This window comes from Camelina sativa, chromosome 20, assembly GCF_030686135.1.
Source record: "Camelina sativa cultivar CO46 ecotype springtype chromosome 20, ASM3068613v1".
NCBI lineage: Eukaryota > Viridiplantae > Streptophyta > Magnoliopsida > Brassicales > Brassicaceae > Camelina > Camelina sativa.
The window spans coordinates 16,255,987-16,276,140 of record NC_141899.1 but is presented as its reverse complement, the minus strand read 5'-3'; the positions used below and the strand labels follow the sequence as shown (position 1 = coordinate 16,276,140).

Below are 20,154 nucleotides of genomic sequence, written 5' to 3'. Positions count from 1 at the left end.
CTCCTGAATCAAATTCTGAGCCAAACGCTCTCTAATGGCATTATAGAAGGCCTTATTATTTTTGTCACCCACTTGCAGCCAATGCAACTTAGAACGCTGTCGTAGATAAGCTTCTTCAAGTGCAGACACTCTCTCCCAACGAGTCAATGCAACAGATTCAGCCATGGTGGCCAGTGGTGAAGGGGTGGATAAAGAGACTAGCTGCTTTGCACACAGATCCTCATAAGCATCAGCTGCTCGACCATAAATATTTGACAACTTGGTACGACCAAGCTCACGGAGAGAAGGCTTCAAACCCTTGAGCTTCTTTGATAGACGAAACAAAGCCGAGGTAGATGGGTACAAACCTGGCAAGGGCTGCCAATAGTCTTCCAACAGAGGCAAAAACTCATCCTGAGTAGCCATCACATTCGTGAACTTAAAAGGGCTCTTTGGTTTATGAGCTGTAGGGTCCAAATAAATCTTCCCACGAAGATGATCTGAGCACCCTCCCGACTCCATCACATAGTAAGAAAGAGGATAAATGGTAGACCATTGCACATTGTGCAAAACTCTATCTAACTTCTTGTAAATGAGACCACTGTCACGTTTATTTGACCACGTGAAAACCGGACCGTGAACCTTTAGCTCAAGGAAAGAACAATATCTAATCACTTCCATGAAATCTCGCATCCCCGAAGTCACAAAAGGAGTCATATCACTATTCGAGTGGTCAGATATGTCGACCGTTTCATTAAAATAGCCAAAGACAAGCCACACCTTACCGTGAAGCAAAGCGAGATCTTGTTGTTGCTTAATGTTGTGCCAAAGTTCCTGTCTCTCCTCCACAGTGTTAAAAGCATAAACAAATGAACACCAAAATAACTCAGTACTACCCGGAAGCTGCACCTCACAAGTAATAACTTGACCACTTTTATACAAAACCCTCATCTTGGTATGAGGGTCACTCAACACCCATAATCTGGCCAATCTACTAAACTCATAATTAGAGATTAGATTCCAATTACCAAATGTCCTCCGCATTACTCTACCAATCCTGTGCTCTTTAATCTTCGTTTCAACAACACAACCAAAATGAAAACCTTGGCGCCGAACCCATTCTCTGATAACATTCTGCTTACTTGACTTATTTAAACCACAAATGTTCTAGAGGAAACCAGACATGATCAGTGGAGTTTGGGGTTCCGCTTTGTTGAGTTGCGAGAGGCAGTACCCTTCGCAGACTGAGCAGTTTCTGAAAGATATTTATGTGAACTCTTCGAGTTACGGGGCAAGTTTGGCCTTTAAGGGACAGTTGTGGAGCCTTGCTTCAGCTCCGCTGCCTTCACCACTATTGGTGGTGCCCCCGATGAAACCAGAGGCCGCTCAGTGTGGACAACCGCATATTGCTCCACTTCTGGAACGAACTCACCCTCCTCAGCAGCGTCCTTGAGAACATCGAACCGAGTAGGAGAGTCAATTCGAGCTTGACTAAACTCGAGTTTCTTACTAGCAGAGTGGGAAACACGACTCCCAGAACCTCTTACTTCTGTCCATTCGGCCGCAGTATCTGTAATGTCTCCATTGACAACAGAGTCAACAACATCCTGTTGCATCACCACTGATGTATCCAAAGCTGCTTCAGCCACACCTGAATCTTGTACCTTGTTCACCACATGACCAAGCTCAGAAGCACAAGGAGACCGGAGAACAACCTCCTTGAGAGCCGGAGCAGCGCCCACAGCCACTGGTGAAGATGCAACCACGGTTGGAGGTGTAGTCACCCCTTTGGATTGAGATCTCCCCAATTTGACAAGGCACCCCTCAAAATAGAGTGACCCCACTTCTGACAAAACCCACAGCGGTCAGGGAGCCATGGGTACTCATACTCAACACAAACTTCATGGCCTTTAATACTAAAAAAAAACATTTCCTTGGTAACTCCACTGAAAGATCTACCTCAACAAAAACCTTTGCTTTCTCGAAATCAGTTACCAGCTCAGTATCCTGATGCAGCCGCTTAGGTTCACCAACCGGACTAGCTAAATAGCTGAGACCCTTCCACGTGAACAACGAATGGGGAACATTTTTGATAACAACCCAGAGAGACATTGACGTAATCGGAGGTTGGGCTTCCTCCACAATAGGAGTCCACTTTGAAACAACCATTGGCAACCCACATATATTCCACATACCTCTTCGCAGAGCCCGCAACCTAGCCGAACCATTACGGATGCGAAACTTGACAGTAGTCGCATTGACACCAAACACATCAATCTTAATATTTTTGTCCCCCAAATTCCAAATCTTATTCACAATTACATGAATCTTGGCAACATGAAGAGCATCCGAAGGAAATCGACCAATAAGAAAATCCTCCCACAGAGGGATTGAATCCTGGAGCACAGCATCTGGAACCTCCACTGTAGCTTTACCATCAATCACAGAGACCTCAACATCAAATTTAGATAGACCAGGCTTACTACCGAGAGCCTTCGCATAAGATTTTGGGACCGCAGCGTCAACATTCAAAACCACCCTTTCCTCATCCTGATTTTCAACCGGAGACGGAACCACTGGAACGTTCTCCACCATCACCCAAACCACCAACGGCGGCTCACCGGGTAGCCGACGAAAACCCTAGATCGCCTTTGTAATCGCCCAAAAATCACCCTTGCTGATGTGGCAAAAAAAACGTTTCACACTCGTCAAACTAGGATTGTTTTACAATGTTTTCAGATGTCTTCCGATGGTCCTAACCACAACGAATTCGATTTCGAGTTCTTGGGAAACTCCACCGGTGAGCCTTATCTAGTCCAGACCAACGTCTATGTGAACTTCCTCATTTCCTCATGTGTTTTTTTATACTAAACTAAAACTGTAATGAATACGAGAGTTCTCTTCTTTTCATGAGGGGACCAAATGATAGTTATGTTAACGGGTGGAAAACGCGATACATAAAGTCAATGTCAATGATGCACATTGCACAGAACCGCCCGGTGACTTCACTGATATTCACATACGCGATCTTTTATGTATATGTTTATATGTGCTGCTGGTATGATCTTTTGCGAGAGAATAACCTATTTTTCCCTATAAGATTAAGTTTATAATTAGGATAACGAATTAATACATGAAACAAGGATAACGAATTAATAGTTTATACTCTAAAAGTTTGTACTAAAATGTATAATTATAAGGACTGATTGATGGACACAAACACAAATTAGTGGGTAATGGGGGAGTAGTTAAAAAAGGTATCAGTGATTAGAGAAAGTAGTACGACAAAACTGAAAGAACAAAAAAAAAAGTATTATTGCTTTTCGGTATTATTTTTAATTTTTATGATGGGTATACAATTATAAATACGGTACACCTCGTACCATTTACATATAGTAGTAGTTTTTAATATATACAGCTATATTAGGTAAACCACGTAATATTTTTATTTTTATTTGTTTCATAAACCGTGGAAGTTCCGAATTTTTAATAATGTTGTCAAACTAGAGAGTTTAGGAGAAATCTCTTGTTCTTATTATTGATAGTGAATCGAGGTTACAACATATATATAGTGTTACAAGTCCTAAGCTATAAACCGACATACTAATGTTATCGCCGACGGGCTTCGGCTAATGGGCCTAATGCGCGCGGACTGAGTATGGCCAATAGGCCGAGTATAGACGGACTGGATAATGGACCGGTCGATGGAGTCCACTAAGTGTTTTACAACACTCCCCCTTGGATGATATGACCGTACCTGTGTTGGACGGGAACGCAGCAATGTGCTTAGGGGATGCTGCCTCATTAAAACCTTACCAGGAAAACCCATTGGGACAAAACCTTAGTGAAGGAAAAAGAGTACAGCACACATTGCTCCCTCTGTTCCAAACATCACTCCAGGTCCTTAAGCCTCCGCATTCCAATCTGGTGCGTGAGCTTCCTGAATGTTGTTGTCGGTAGTGCCTTGGTAAAGAGATCGGCTGAGTTGTCGCATGACTGAACTTGCACCACTTGAACTTCTCCGGCCTTTTGTAGTTCATGTGTGTAGAAGAACTTCGGCAGGATGTGCTTCGTCCGATCTCCCTTGATGTACTTGAGTTGTGCGATGCAGGCTGTATTGTCTTCATAGATGACTGTTGCTGATTTGTCTTTGTCCATGCCACTGTCTGCTCGTATATGCTGAGTCATGGACCGCAACCAAACACACTCACGGCTGGCTTCATGTATGGCTAGGATCTCCGCGTGATTTGAGGATGTAGCAACAAGACTCTGCTTCATAGAACGCCAAGAGATCGCAGTACCACCGTGTGTAAACACATAACCTGTTTGTGACTTACCATTGTGTGGGTCGGATAGATAACCTGCATCAGCAAAACCAACTAAACCTTCTTTGTTATGGTTAGTATAAAATAAACCAAAATCTGTCGTTCCTTGTAGGTAACGCAGAACATGTTTAATACCATTCCAGTGCCTTATGGTCGGACAAGAACTATATCTTGCCAGAAGGTTCACTGCAAAGCATATGTCTGGTCTAGTGTGGCTAGCCAAGAACATTAATGCTCCTATAGCACTGAGGTAAGGCACTTCAGGATCAAGAATTTCTTCATTGTCCTTCTTAGGAGCAAATGGATCTTTATCCACTTCTACACTTCTCACAACCATTGGGCTAGTCAATGAGTGTGCTTGCTCCATATTAAACCTCTTGAGTACCTTTTCTGTGTATGCCTTTTGATGCACAAAGATCCCATTGTTTATGTACTCAAGCTGCAATCCCAAACAGAATTTTGTCTTGCCTAGGTCTTTCATCTCAAATTCTTTCTTGAGATATTCTACAGTTTGGGCGATTTCCCCAGAGGTTCCGAGGATGTTTAAATCATCCACATATACTGCTATTATCACAAATCCCTTATTCGCGAACTTCTTTATGAATATACACGGAATGATCGGGTCATTCCTATAACCTTCCTTAGCTAAATATTCACTTAGCCGGTTATACCACATTCGACCACTCTGTCTCAGTCCATAAAGCGATTTGTCTAGCCTTATGCAGTATTGGTCTCTAGAACCCTTCTTATCTTTGAGCTCTATACCCTTTGGTAATCTCATATAAATTTTATTATCCAGTGGACTGTATAGATATGCAGTTACAACATCCATTAACCGCAAATCTAAACTTTCTCTTACGGCCAGACTTATTAGATATCTAAAAGTCGTTGCATCCATCACAGGGGAGTATGTCTCCTCATAATCTATGCCAGGTCTTTGAGAGAATCCTTGTGCTATGAGCCTTGCTTTGTATCTCACAATCTCGTTTTTCTCATTTCTCTGTCTTACAAAGACCCATTTGTGTCCAACTGGTTTAATTTCTGGTGTTATCTTTAAGGTCGGACCAAACACACTTCTCTTCTTTAAAGAGTTTAATTCCACATCAATGGCTTCTTTCCATTTAAGCCAATCTTTGCTTTGAGTGCACTCTAATATAGATGTGGGCTCATGATCCTCATTTATTTCAAGTGCTACCTTGTATAAAAATATATCATCAATGTCGACATCTTTTTGGTTCCATTGAATTCCAGACATAATATAGTTTATTGAGATCTCATTGTTGTCAACTCCTTCAGGCTCTTGAGGTTCAGCGTCCTGAGTCTCACTTGGTGCCTTAGGAGTTTCCGTGACAACAATGTCTGGTTTTTTTATAATTCCTTTAGCCTTGGTCTGTTTTGCACCTTTTGTTTTCCGAGGATTCTTATCTTTGGAACCTAATGGTCTACCCCGTTTCAAACGTGGCGTAGACTCTGTAGCAACTTGATTATTGTGTTCCTTGTGAACATCAATACGTACTGGTGCATTGCAAGCTGGTATGTACGATTTTGTTATTCTCTTTGGGTCAGCAAAGGAATCTGGCAATTGATTAGCAAGCTGTTGAAGATGTATAATCTTCTGAACTTCTGCATCACATGCTATAGTTCGAGGATCTTGCCATTCTAAGGATGTTTGATTCCATGTCAATTCTTTGCTCAGCTTGCTAGTCTCCCCACCTAGCATAGGGAATTCGGACTCAACGAATTGACAGTCCGCGTATCTGGCCTTGAACAGGTCTCCTGTCAGTGGCTCGAGATACTTTATTATGGTGGGAGACTCATATCCAACATATATTCCCATCCTCCTTTGTGGTCTCACCTTAGTTCTCTGTGGTGGAGCAACTGGTATATAAACGGCACAACCAAATGTCTTAAGATGGGATAAGTCTGGCTCTTGACCCGATAGGAGTTGAGATGGTGAATATTTGTGTTCACTAGATGGCCTGATGCGTATGAGTTCAGCTGCATGTAAGACCGCGTGTCCCCAAGCCGACACAGGAAGCTTCGATCGCATTAACAATGGTTGAGCTATCAATTGTATTCGTTTAATGAAGGATTCAGCTAATCCGTTTTGTGTATGTACATGTGCCACAGGATGTTCCACACTCACCCCCATGGACATACAGTAATCATTAAACGCTTGGGATGTAAATTCACCAGCATTGCCTAGACGTATAGTCTTAAGTGAAAAATCTAGAAAATGTGCTCTTAATCGAATGATTTGAGCTAAGAGCTTAGCAAATGCTAAGTTTCTCGTGGATAACAAGCATACGTGGGACCATCTGGTTGATGCATCTATCATCACCATGAAATATCGAAATGTCCCACTTGGTGGGTGTATTGGTCCACATATGTCACCTTGTATCCTTTCCAGAAAATGTAAATTCTCTTTTGTGACTTTTACTGGTGAAGGTCTTACAATAAGTTTCCCTTGTGCACATGCCACACATGTGAGATTCTTAGGGAAAACTTTTCTTTCTTTAAGGTTGTGTCCTTTTGAACTCTTAATTAGTTTACGCATCATGTTTGAGCCCGGATGGCCAAGCCGGTCATGCCATAAAGTGAAACTTTCTTTATACATTTTGTGCTTTACCATGTTGGATTCTATCATGTTAATCTTAGCATGGTATAAACCAGAGGCTAGTGCAGATATAGTCTCTAGGATCTTCTTTTGTCCTTTCACATTTTCTGTAATGTAAAGGAACTCTTTAGATCCTTCACCCTTGGTTTCAATATGATAACCATTTGACCTTATGTCTTTAAAGCTCAATAAGCTTCTCTTAGAGATGGGTGAGTATAAAGCATCACATAACTCAATGTGTGTTCCGCTAGGCAACAGTATGTGTGCTTGGCCGTAGCCTTCTATAAGATTTGCTATACCCGCAATTGTATTAACATTTGCACTTTTCATTATAAGATTTATGAAATATCTTTTGTCTTTTAGTATGGTGTGGCTGGAGCCACTATCCACTACTAGTTCACTCATGTCCTCGGCCATTTCTATAAATAGGACAATGATTTTGGATTTTAATAAGACAATTTATAAAATAAAATCCATTGAACTTAAATCAAAGCAATTATCCATTACATAGAAGGAAACTAAATCATAAAAGCATAGACAAAATAAAATTGATGTTCAATCATCATCTTTGAGACAGTCGGAAGTCTCATACTCTAGCAAATCATCATTCTCATGATCGAAGTCTCCTTCATCATCGATGTGTATATAGTTTGCTTCTGGATTTTTCTTAAGAGATTCTTGATATGCATCAATGAGGTGTCTGGGAATTCTGCAGTTCTTGGCCCAGTGGTTTGACATACCACATCGGTGGCAAGTCGATTTGGCCTTGGCGTGTGGCTTAAAGGACCCACGGCCCTTACCACCAAGTCTGCGGCCTCCTCGACCAGCCTGGCCCCCTCGACCACCACGTCCTCTGCCACCACAGCCACCACGGCCATAGTGTCTTTCTCTGTGGACATAGTTGGTCTTATCGGGTTCTTTAGGTAAATCAACCTTGGGTGCCTCTGGTAATGGGGCTTTTTTCATCTTCAGCCTATTACCCTGCTCAGCTAGCAGTAGACACGGAATGAGAGCTCCATAGGTTTTAAACCCTCTTTCACGGTACAATCGCTGGAGTAGCATATTGTCGACGTGGAAAGTAGAGAAGGTCTTTTCTAGGAGTTCATTCTCGGTCACCACAGTACCACACAACCTCAGGATAGAGACAATCCTAAAAAGCTCTGAGTTATACTCATCCACGGTTTTGAAATCCTGGATCCTAAGGTTTTCCCATTCCAATCGAACCTATGGGAGGAGCACCATTCTCTGGTGTCCGTATCTGCTTTTCAGCTCTGTCCAAAGGTCGAGTGGGTTTTCTACCGTGAGGTACTGATTTTTAAGGCTCTCCTCAAGGTGATGGCGTATATGGCCAATGGCCTTATACCTTACCTTATTAGAACACTCGTTATCCGGCTGGATGCACTCGTGTAAGTCCTCAGACTTCAGGAGGATCTCGGTGTCCAGCTTCCATCGTAGGTAGTTATCACCTGAAGCTCTTAAAGCAGGATGGACCAATTCTTTAACTTGTACCATCTGCATAAATATATACAACCGACAGTTAGCATGCGGTATTTGAGACCGAACCATGCAACAAGTAATTTCAGGTCATGCGGTATTTGAGACCGAACCATGCCTTGGGTCATGCGGTATTTGAGACCGAACCATGCCTTGCCTCTTATAGTTTTTCGGTTTAAATTCATGCATGCAAGACAATAAAACTAAATAGCTAATGCATGCAATGATTTCCTTAATTCCTAGATAGGATTTCCCTTTCTTATGATTTCCTATTTGCTCTAGGATTCATTAAATATTTTTGGTTTTAAAGTTTTGGATAATTCTTATAATTAATTAGGAACTTATCCTAACCAATATATTAATTCCGATTTTAAAGTTTAATTTATAGAAACTTAACAAAAGTTTAATTTAATCGGATATACTCTTAGAATATTAAAGTTAATTTTACTTAAATTTTAGGATAATGTTTTAATGTTTTGGAAATTATCCTAATTTGTTCTAGACAAGTTCATGCTCGAAATTTTATGTTTCTCATGGCCGAAAATTTCCAGGAAATCTATGTTCAAGCTTGTCTAAGAAATCCTAAGAGTTGATTCATGCAGCCGAGTTTTACAAGAACAAGTCTTACATGATCCGATTTCTATATGATGCATGAATGACCAAATTTTAATATCCTAGAACAGTTTGATTAATATCTCATGGATCTAACAATATATGGTTCTAGGTTCTTATGCATCACAACAAGCAACAATCAACCAAATTTCAATCTTGTATTATAATTGGTTTTAATTCTCAAGAAATCTAACAACCTAAGCATGATCCGATTTTTAACTTTTAGGTTTTAGAGATCTTAAACTTTGTTAATTGTTTACTCGTTTGTTTTAGGGTTCTTTAGCTTTTAAGGATCAGATTCGAATATATGGTTTTAAGAAAGTTTTAATTTTGTTTACCTTAACACCACAAGGATTCTGACCGGTAATGATCTGGGAGCTAAAGACCTCAGATTTTTCTTTCCCACGAACTGCTTCCCACGAACAGCTCCTTGCTTTCCCACGAACTGCTTCCCGCGAACAGCTCCTTGCTTCGCACTTGAACTCACCCCCGATTCCGCGAACCACGAACCTCGATCAAGTTATCGATAGAAGCTTGATCACGAGCTAAGGTATGCTCGTGAACAAGAAGATCTTCGAACAGGAGAGATGTTTAGTCTCGGATGGAAGTAAGAACAAGAAGACGGTTTAGGGTTTAGGGAAAGAGAAGAGATCGGCGGCTGCCTTTAGGGTTTTAGGGTTAGAGGCTATCGTGTTGATAACGTGTTATGAAACTAGAGAGTTTAGGAGAAATCTCTTGTTCTTATTATTGATAATGAATCGAGGTCACAACATATATATAGTGTTACAAATCCAAAGCTATAAACCGATATACTAATGTTATCACCGACGGGCTTTGGCTAATGGGCCTAATGCGTGCGGACTGAGTATAGCCGATAGGCCGAGTATAGACGGACTGGATAATGGACCGGTCGATGGAGTCCACTAAGTGTTTTACAACAAATAAATAATTTTTTGTTGGAATCATTTTAATAAATAATTCTCTGTATTGTACGAAAGGGAGTTTGTGATAATCACATAGTTCTATTGGTAATATATTCGATAGTGCGCTGTCATATTTTGTCTTTTTGGTTACTTTTTTGCCTAGTTGTGTTATTTTTTTCAAAATATTAGGTGTTTCACCTAATCTAGTTGAATGTATTTTACAAATAAAAGTTCAAGAAAAGTTTAACAAAATTCGTGCTAACTTTCAATCAATGACATTTTATCTTCTGCCTCAGTTATTCGATGTGTCTAGTTCGTAGTTCGTACTACTACTGTTAATCGTTATCGGGATAAGCCAGAATTTCTTACATTTATTGTTGTTATTTAAAAAATAGATTGAGTAGTACTGTAGTAGTATTAAACAATTTTACTTCACTATTACCAATTTACCATCCATAATGGACTATTAATTCGTTATCCAAATTCTTTTTCTAATAAAACGGAAGTACACAAATTGGTAGACCATATAATATTAATATATATTATAACTAGGATTAATTATTTGATAGGTTATATGGATTAATTATTTGATAAGTTATATAGATTTATGATTACAATTCTCTTTTTTTTTTTTACGATCGATTACAATCCTCTTAAAAAGGACATTTTAAAGAATAAAATAAAATCTCAAAGAATATTTAACTAACCATACATAAACAAAAAAAAATCTTAGAAATTAATAGAAATTAATCACTCTTTGTAGATTACAAGTGATTTCCGATTATACTAAAAATTAAATCTTACCTAACTATATCAGAAAATTTTGACTGAGTGACAGGTCGAAATTTGAATATTTAAATTCATTTCATATATTTCTTTTGTTGAATTGTATTGTTTTATATACTATAATAAACTTTTTAAATAATTTAATTTGGAATCTTTAAAAATAGTTTAATTTGATATTTTTAAGAATATCATAAATATATAATAGATCAAAAATTTAAAAAATATAAACACTATAATTTGATTTGTTATAGCACGGGTCAATAATTTGTCGCTATCATATAAAAAAAATCAAGAAATATGATTTCTTGCTAAAGCAAGGGTTAAAATTTCAAAAATATGATTTTTCGAAGTAAATTTAAGTTTGGAATAATGTTGTTTGGTAGGTTTTCTCGGTCACAATGATTTTGACAAACATATGTTACATATTTGATCCTAAAATTAATATGAGCTGTAGGTTAAATTAGCTCATATAATTAACAATCAAAATACAATATCTAATTTTAAACACTAAACAAATCAAATAAAATTAACAAACAAATATTATTATTTTTATCACACAACTTAATCCGCGTTATACCGCGAATCAAAATCTAGATATACTAAAATCTATCTTACAGAATAGATATTATTTTCATTAGTCATATTCAGTATATGATTTCATCCCATAATATTCCATCAAACGTTTTGAAGAAAATAAAATAATCAGATATACAATGTTTTAAATAAAAATTACCAAATAAATAAAAGAAAGGAATTAGCACGGATCATATTCTAGTTTCATTTATTTTGTTATCGTCATTATCCTAATTTCATTTATTACATTTGGTTATGGAAAATTTATTTATTTTATTTGCATTATCAATTTTGTAATACGCGGGTCAAATACCTTACCTGTAGTATCATAGACTTCATAGTACTATGTACACATTATTAAAGCATGTGCATTAGCGTATATATGGTCTGTCCTTCAGTAATAAAATCTTAAATTTAAATAGAAATGAACGATATATCGAAGGAACGTTCCTATAATTGGGACGTATTTTGCTGCGACCGTCTTAACACGTGTTGGCGTCTAATTTGTTGTTGTTTTATGGGTAGGGTGAAGCAAAAAAAATCGAAGTATCGAGATCATTTCTTTCTCTCCGAGTCTCTCTCTTTACTCTCTCTCTCTCATAACGGCGATTTTGGGTAGGGGAACCCGAAAAGTCGAAGCTTCGAGTTTATTTGTTTTCTCTCCGACTCTCTCTCTCTTGACGGCGATTCGTTTGGCCGGCGATTTCATCCGTTACAATACTGAATACAAATTCATCAATCTTGGTCTTCGTCTCCTCCAACAAGTCTTTTTTTCACACAATGGATTCTCGGATTTTTCTCGCATTTCCCTATGTTTTCTCTTGATTCTTCCTAAATTCTCATCTGCACCTACCCGCTTCTTCACTCGATCGAGTAACAACAGGTTTAGAAGATTACGATGAAATTGATTCGATTGTGTTTTCTTTCGAATTTTGGTTTTGACTCTCAGAGGGTTTTGTTTTTTTTTTTTTTTTGCAGAGATGGGTCCGTGATTAAGATGAAAACGAGTGCTTCTTCTTTTGGTTTTGATCCAACTCGTGTTACTCAACTCTCTTGGACTCCTAGGTTTGTTTTAGCTTTTCTTTTATTTGTTTCTGTTGATTTTGATTTGTGTTTTAAAGTTTGTGAGTTTTTTTTTTGCAGAGCTTTTTTGTATAAAGGGTTTCTTATTGATGAGGAGTGTGATCATTTTATCAAATTGGTATAGAAATCTTTAAACGTATTCTTAAGGTTATTTTTTTTTGTGTTTGGTTTTGATTTTGAAGAACTAGTGATGATGGATTAGATTTATGGGTTTAGGCGAAAGGAAAGCTTGAGAAGTCAATGGTGGCTGATAATGATTCTGGTGAGAGTGTAGAGAGTGAAGTACGGACTAGTTTTGGATTGTTTCTTTCTAAAAGACAGGTGAGTTATATATATAAGCTTTACAAGAGATGTTTGAATCCATAGACAGGTGTTGGCTTGTTTGAAGCTGTGGTTATATCTTGATTCGTGTACAATGACCAATCCTCTCATTTGAATTGATGATGTATTTTTTTTGAGAATGATTGATGATATGAGGTATAATCTGGCTTCTGTAAGAACTATATTAGGCTAGTTTACTCTACTAGTTAGGCAGACTCGTTCATTGTCACTTCTATATTTCCTGCAACACCTTAGAATTCTACTTCTTTGCTTAGACAATGTAGTAGCCTGAATGCAAATCTGTCTTGGCTATTCTAGAGGTTGTGTAAGCTTGAATGGTAAGGTTTTTTGTGTTGTGCAGGATGATATAGTATCTAACTTTGGACAGTTAAAAGAAGATTTGATTGAGTCCATGAATGGTTAAAAGAAGATTTGATTGAGGCATCTGTGGCTCGTTTCAATCCATCTTTGGCTGTATATGTGGCATGACTCAACGTCACATTCGGCGCCTTACCATCTGTAGTTGTCCCCATCGCCTCTTCTTTCGGTTTCTCTCCGTTGTTCCCCTGCAAAATTTTCGAAGAATCAAGTGATATAATAGATACCTCAACGATTTTTGTATGCATCAATCTATGAAGATTAATTAAAAAAAAAAAATCTATGAATTGAATAAAAATGTTTGTTTTTATCTTTAATGTTTGTATGGTTTATGTTTTTTTATCTTTAATGTTTTTATTGTATGTTTTGTATTTTTTTTCAAGTTTTTGTAACTTTGTAATTTTCTTATGTTTTTAATGTCAATGTTATATGTTTTATTTAAATAAAAATTTTAATATGTTTTTACTTATTAATTTAAATAATTAATTTAATTAATTAAAAATAATATTATTTTTTCCAGGGGACCATCTGTGAAGACACCAATACTCAGAGCATGGGCATTGGTGTCCCTCAGATTTTGGTCCTTCAAATATAATAAGATTATTTTCAGAGTTTCTTAAATTTGACATAAGCATTGGTGTCCCTCACATTTTGGTCCCCCAGCATACAATATAACTACAATGAGACACAAGAGAAAGCTAGCCATACAAAGCTAAATCACACTTGACCATTGCTTAGTTAAGTTACCTGAATAACTGACGGCAAGAACAGAGAAAAGAGCCATTTGAACTGCAGTCCCTGCAAGTAGGAGAAGCAAAGAAACGAGTCAAGGTTCATTCTACAATATAATTATGTAGGGAGAAAGAGGATTACCTGACTGATGACAAATTTTAAAATGCCAGCTCTTTCTAACTCAACCAAAGCCATATGAGTCATGCTAGGCATTGCACGATGAAATGGCAAAGATGCTTTCTGAAAACAATAAACACGGCTCACATATGTTAACTTGCAGGATATTATGCTTTATGAAATGTTAGGTATATAACCAGACAGTCCAAGGAAATGCCATCAAGTCAATCAATGATGAGTAAAAAGCCTTGGCTCAGACCTGTAAAGTCCAAATTCCTTTAGGGCCTCGGAAATCAGGAATACCACAAGAAGTTGAAATGCCAGCACCTGTGAAGACTACTAGATGCTTACTCTGCAAAACATAAAACCATCCTTCTTGAAGATACTTACATAAGAACAGGAAACAAAAGCCAAAATATGCAAAAGCATCAAGAAGAATATGAAAACAGGACACAGATCCAAAACCTTTTGAATCATTTCCCAAAACCAAAGTTAGCACAATGGTGAAATAGACAATAAATACGCCAAGAATCTAGCAACCAAATCCCTTTATACAGACGTCATTTGCCAAACATTTGGCTTGTTAGATTAAAACAATGATAAACAAAGAGTCAAATTCTACACACAAAATCAGACAAAGGCTTTTTGCATAATCAGTAAATAAGAACCATTGACATTGTTTTTTTAGGAGACCCACAAGGAATAAAGACACCTAGCTCATCTTAAGTTGCTTGATATAACCCAATTCCAATTCTTCCAATTAACACAACACAATGCAAGTCCAAAAACAAGTACGGTAAAACCTAAAATATACGAATCATTAAGTAATACTTCCAACTCTTCAACAACCATCACAACCCATCAAAAAGACAAGATGATAAAGCGTTAAAGGGCTTAATATGAACATGCGATCCAAAAATCAAACACTAGGACAGAACACACGAAGGATCAACTGTAAGAAATCTAAACTGCTAAGCGATCAATCCAGAGACAAGAATCAACGAAACCTGAAATTACATAAGATTACGGAGAAAAAATCGAGTAAACCCACAAAAACCCAGAGAGGAAACAAAATAAAGAAACCCAAGAAGAACAACCTTGCATTGTAGAACGTGAGAAGGGTCGAAGAACTCGGCCTAATTGATCAGAAATTGAACAAACCTGTGAAATTAAACCTTCTTCGATTAGAGGTCTTTGCTCTTCTTCGATGGAACCCATCGTCTGAATCTTCATCCAATCAAAAGGTAGCACGCGTCCAAGTGAACGGAGAAAAAACGTCCCAAATGAAGATACGTTTCTTCTGAATTGGGCTTTTTTTTATTTATTTTAAATCGAAAAAAAACGGGGTTAAAACAACACCGATGCACATGGTCTCATACCAAACTTAAGAAATTCTCAAAATAAAATTAATATATTTGAAGGACCAAAACTTGTCCTACACCAATACCAATGTACATGGCCTTAGTAAACATATCTTTTCCGGATTTCACGGGTCGAGCCGACCAACTGATCCATAAGATAGTCTGGTTCGCGATCAAGGTTGGGTTTAAATGTTTTTTTTCTTCTAGTTCTAGTTAAGCTTTCTTTCTCATATATACAGAGTGCTAGTGGTCCCCTGAGTAAACAAATCTAGACCATATTTTCTTGTAGATTGGACCATCGACCCAGAGGGTCGGCTGGGAAAAAAAAAAACTCTTTAATTAATTAATAACAAGTATTGACTTATCCTTTGGAAGTCTCCTAATTAAGATCGATAGCAGAGTAGAGGAGAATAATGATTGGTCTTCCAGTTTTAAGAGGACTAAAGCCAGAGGGAATGTAAGTTAATTAGAAAATCTGACATGGCAAGCTCCTCCGCCTCCTCTTCCTGGGTGAAAGCAGACGCTGAGACACCACAAGACCAAGTGTTCATTAACTTCCGTGGAGACGAACTGCGCTACAACTTCGTCAGCCATCTCGAGAAGGGCTTAAAAAGGAAAGGGATCAATGCCTTCATAGACACAGATGAAGAGATGGGCCAAGAGTTGAATGTACTGCTGGAAAGAATCCAAGGGTCAAGGATCGCGCTAGCTATATTCTCCCCAAGGTACACGGAGTCAAAATGGTGTCTGAAGGAGCTTGCGAAGATGAAACAAAGAAGGGAACAAAATAAGCTCGTGGTGGTTCCAATCTTCTACAAGGTACAGCCTGACACTGTTAAAGAACTGAAGGGAGACTTCGGCGATAACTTCAGGCAGCTGGTGAAGCCTCCTTTTGACAAGAAGATCAAGAAAGAATGGAAGGAAGCTTTACAATATGTTCCTTTCCTAACCGGCATCGTGTTGGATGATAAAAGGTAATTAACACTCCTTTCATTTAATTACTCAAGATATGATTTTACAAAAACATAGTATAATATCTTACAAAAACATATAAGATAAGATTCTGTCATCGATCTCACACAATTATTGTTAGCAGCGATGAGGACCAAGTCATCAATATAATTATTAAAAAGGTTAAAGAAATTATACAAAATAGACGTTCAGAGGTTCCTCCTGCTCCTAATCACTCAGAATGCATTGGACCACGGCCGCAACCCCAAAGACAAAAACGTCATGAAAGCCTTTGGGGAATCGAACACCGACTTAAGCAACTAGAGGAAAAGTTAAGTTTTGGATCAAAGGAAACAACTCGTACCATCGGTGTTGCTGGGATGCCCGGTATAGGTAAAACCACTCTAGCTACTATGCTATATGAGAAGTGGAATGATAGATTCTTGAGACACGTGTTAATCCTAGATATCCATAAAACTTCAGAGGAAGACGGTTTAGATTACTTGGCCACGTTACTCTTGCAAGGTTTATTGAAAGTTGAGAATCCAAACATTGAGTCCGTAGAAGCATACAGAGATCAACTACTCGAGACCAAAGTCCTTGTTGTTCTTGACAATGTCAGTAGCAAGGAACAGATTGATGCTCTTCTCGGCAAACGCGACTGGATTAAGAAAGGAAGCAAGATCGTCATTACTACAAGCGATAAGTCATTGATGACACAAAGTTTGGTCAATGATACTTACCAAGTCCCTCCATTAAGCGACAAAGACGCCTTAAAACACTTTCTCCAGTACGCATTTGATGATCACGAAGGAGATGCTCCCGGGCGAGGAAACTTCCCCAAGTTGTCGAAAGATTTCGTGCACTATACCAAGGAAATCCACTTGCTCTCCAGATGTTGGGTGCGGAGCTTTTGGGAAAAGATGAGACTCACTGGGGCTTAAAACTAAATGCATTGTTGAATCAACACCATAAAAGTCCACCTGGACAAAGCATTAGCAAGATGCTTCAAAGGGTCTGGGAAGGGAGTTATGATGGACTGAGTCAAAAAGAAAAAGATACACTTCTTGACATAGCTTGCTTCAGGTCGCTAGATGAGAGTTACGTTGCGAGTTTATTGGATTCAGATGGCTCTAGTAATATAATAGAAGATCTCGTGAACAAGTTCATGATTAATATTTATGCTGGTAAAGTAGAGATGGATGATACATTGTATATGCTCTCCAAGGAACTTGGTCGAGAAGCTACTGCTAAAGATAGAAAGGGGCGCCATAGGTTGTGGCACCATCACACCATAACTGATGTGCTGACAAAAAATAAGGTAAATAATACTATGTTTCTTCTCTAAGGTTGTCTAAAATTACATTTTACTTTCAATGGTTCGTTTTAATTAAGGTAACTCGTTTGTAATTTCTGTTGTTGTTGTTGTTGTTTGCCACTCATTAACAGGGAGCTTCTAATGTCAGATCTATCTTTCTTGACTTGTCTGATATAACAAGAGAAATGTGCTTCCACAACAATGCTTTTGCCAGTATGAGAGATTTACGATATCTCAAAATCTACAGCACTCAATGTCCTCAAGAATGTGAAAGTGACATTAAATTAAACTTCCCTGAAGGACTCCAGCTACCACTGAATGAGGTGCGGTATCTCCACTGGCTGAAATTCCCGTTGACAGAAGTTCCACAAGATTTAACCCCGGATCATTTGGTTGACCTTAAGCTTCCTTATAGCGAGATTGAACGAGTTTGGGAAGATAACAAGGTGTGTAACAATACACTAGTTGCTCTCTCTCTCTTTTCTTGGTCCCTATTCTCCAATGCATGCAGTTGAGTATGTCTAAATCTACTTGGATATATAGTCTCTTGGGGTGTTGTCTGACTCTTTTCCTTCTTTTTTGTTCTTTTCATTTTCCAAGGATGCATCAAAACTAAAATGGATCAATTTGAATCACTCAAAGAAGTTGAACACTTTGGCGGGGTTAGGAAAGGCTCGAAATCTTCAAGAATTAAATCTTGAAGGTTGCACGGCATTGAAAGAGTTGCATGTGGATATGGAAAACATGAAGTGTCTTGTTTCTTTGAACCTGAGAAGATGCACAAGTCTTGAGTCTCTTTCAAAGATTAAATTGATCTCTTTGAAAACACTTATCCTCAGTGACTGCTCAAAATTAAAAACCTTTCAGGTCATTTCAGATAAGCTAGAAGCTCTACACTTGGATGGCACTGCAATAAAGGATCTTCCTTGTGACATTCGGATCCTTCAAAGACTTGTTTTGTTGAACATGAAAGGCTGCAAGAAGCTGAAAAGGCTCCCTGAAAGCCTTGGTGAGCTGAAAGCTCTTGAAGAACTTGTACTTTTTGGTTGTATAAAGCTCGAAGAATTTCCTAAAAGTGGGGAAAACTTAAGCCGTTTAGAGATTTTGGTTTTGGATGAGACATCCATAGAAGAGATACCAGAAATAGTCTCAGTGCGGCATCTGTGTTTAAGCATGAATAAAAAGATCAGCTGCCTTCCGGATCTAATCAAGATATTTTCTCAACTTCAGTGGCTTGATTTGAAGTATTGTAAGACTCTAACACATGTTCCTCAGCTTCCACCAAATCTTCAGTGTTTAGATGTACGTGGCTGTAGCTTACTGAAAACACTTGCAAAACCACTGGTATGTTCTACTATTAACTCCACGTTCATTTTCACTTACTGCAATGAATTGGAACAAGATGCAAAGGAGAAAATTGTAGCATATGCTGAAAGGAAGTGTCAGTTGCTATCAAGTGCACTTAAACGATGCGATAAGGTATCTCTCTCTTCCTCTCCCTTGAGATTTTCCTGTTGTATAACTTTGTTGGAATTGAGGTTAATGACATTTCCCCTTTTGTGTAACTTTGCAGAGTTGTGTTCCTGAGATTTTTTTCTCAACTAGCTTTCCTGGATGTGAAATGCCTTCATGGTTTTGTCATAATGCAATTGGATCTATGGTGGAGTTCGAATTACCTCCTCACTGGAATCACAATAGGCTTTCTGGGATAGCACTATGTGTTGTTGTCTCATTCAAGATTTCTCAAAATCATGCCAACTTGACAGTTAGATTCTCTTGTGAGCAAACCACTGGAGAGGGCTCTTCCACCAGCATTACTTGGAAGATTGGGAGTTTGATTGAACATTACGACGAAGTAGACCCGGTTGAATCAGATCACGTCATTATAGGCTACACTAACTGCTCGGACTTCATTAAACCTGTTAAAGGCCAAGGTCCATCTCAATGTGCTCCGACCAAGGCATCCATAGAGTTTAGTGTGACAGCTGATACTGGTGAGGAAGCTAGGTTTGAAGTTTTGAAATCCGGTTTCAGTTTTGTGTTTGAACCTGAAGAGAACAAAGTTGCAGTCCCAAGGAATGACGATGTCAAAGGTAACACAAAAGTTATTACTCTAAGTAATCATGGTTGTTTCAAGGATCAAGCAAATGGCGATGAATCACCAAAGGACCATTGGCAGACCACCACCTACATTGAAAGTTCTGTTAACGTACATCCCAGATGAAGCATATTCTTCCTAGACATATGGTATTGATTCCACTCTTTTGTGTTAAATTCATCAACTTAAACCCATAAAAAGACCTTGCCGAGTTCCTCTTTTTTCTCACTATTTTATTCACTAGACCTCCTATGTATTTGTATGTATCTTCGTTGTGCATTTATCTCTCTGTTCTGTTCTCATCTTATAGATGATTTTGGCTTTGGAATTTAGGGTGTTACAGAATGGTTTAGGATTTAATAAAATTTCATGGTATATGGTTTCGATACATGCCAGATGAAAGAAAAATCGATCCCCATACAAAGACAATATCAACACATACCTGAGTTCATTTCTAACAATGTCTTTGCTGAAACTCTTCAACAG

General features: G+C 38.2%; 4 protein-coding genes and 1 pseudogene across 6 annotated transcripts in view; 2 read left to right on the top strand and 3 right to left on the bottom strand.

The window, feature by feature from the left end:
- The window catches only part of LOC147918976 (uncharacterized), a 1,209-nt gene extending 186 nt beyond the window's left edge, over positions 1–1,023 (bottom strand). Inside the window, exon 1 of the mRNA XM_087503803.1 lies at positions 73–1,023. Within this exon, the coding sequence (XP_087359929.1) occupies positions 73–1,023 (951 nt within the window). The remainder of the gene's footprint in view (positions 1–72) is intronic.
- Positions 1,024–7,476: 6,453 nt separating this feature from the next.
- Positions 7,477–8,433, bottom strand: LOC147918975 (uncharacterized). The gene is made up of 2 exons (XM_087503802.1): positions 8,290–8,433; positions 7,477–8,145 (listed from the first exon to the last, which is right to left on the bottom strand). Exons 1-2 carry the CDS (start codon positions 8,431–8,433, stop codon positions 7,477–7,479), a joined length of 813 nt encoding a protein of 270 aa, XP_087359928.1.
- Positions 8,434–11,946: 3,513 nt separating this feature from the next.
- On the top strand, positions 11,947–13,540 carry LOC104770103 (putative prolyl 4-hydroxylase 7; annotated as a pseudogene). Its single transcript, XR_015592384.1, has 5 exons — positions 11,947–12,192; positions 12,288–12,374; positions 12,453–12,510; positions 12,609–12,713; positions 13,075–13,540. The product of XR_015592384.1 is annotated as a putative prolyl 4-hydroxylase 7 (transcript).
- Positions 13,541–13,639: 99 nt separating this feature from the next.
- LOC104770102 (NAD-dependent protein deacetylase SRT1-like) lies at positions 13,640–15,277 on the bottom strand. 2 transcript variants are annotated; one of them, XR_015592383.1, is made up of 5 exons: positions 15,038–15,158; positions 14,200–14,292; positions 13,965–14,063; positions 13,839–13,889; positions 13,640–13,674 (listed from the first exon to the last, which is right to left on the bottom strand). XR_015592383.1 is itself a non-coding variant. In XM_010494453.3 (4 exons), exons 1-4 carry the CDS (start codon positions 15,171–15,173, stop codon positions 13,830–13,832), a joined length of 324 nt encoding a protein of 107 aa, XP_010492755.1. In that variant the 5' UTR covers positions 15,174–15,277; the 3' UTR covers positions 13,676–13,829. The 2 variants fall into 2 exon arrangements, 1 of the variants encoding a protein (XP_010492755.1); XM_010494453.3 differs by lacking the exon at positions 13,640–13,674 and having other exon boundaries at positions 13,676–13,889; positions 15,102–15,277.
- Positions 15,278–15,623: 346 nt separating this feature from the next.
- LOC104770101 (disease resistance-like protein CSA1) lies at positions 15,624–20,056 on the top strand. The gene is given in 7 exon segments (XM_010494452.3): positions 15,624–16,275; positions 16,398–17,122; positions 17,125–17,573; positions 17,702–18,016; positions 18,171–19,049; positions 19,144–19,773; positions 19,775–20,056. Coding segments are annotated over 7 exon segments (3,528 nt in total). The 5' UTR covers positions 15,624–15,781; the 3' UTR covers positions 19,811–20,056.
- The last annotated feature ends 98 nt before the right edge of the window (positions 20,057–20,154 follow it).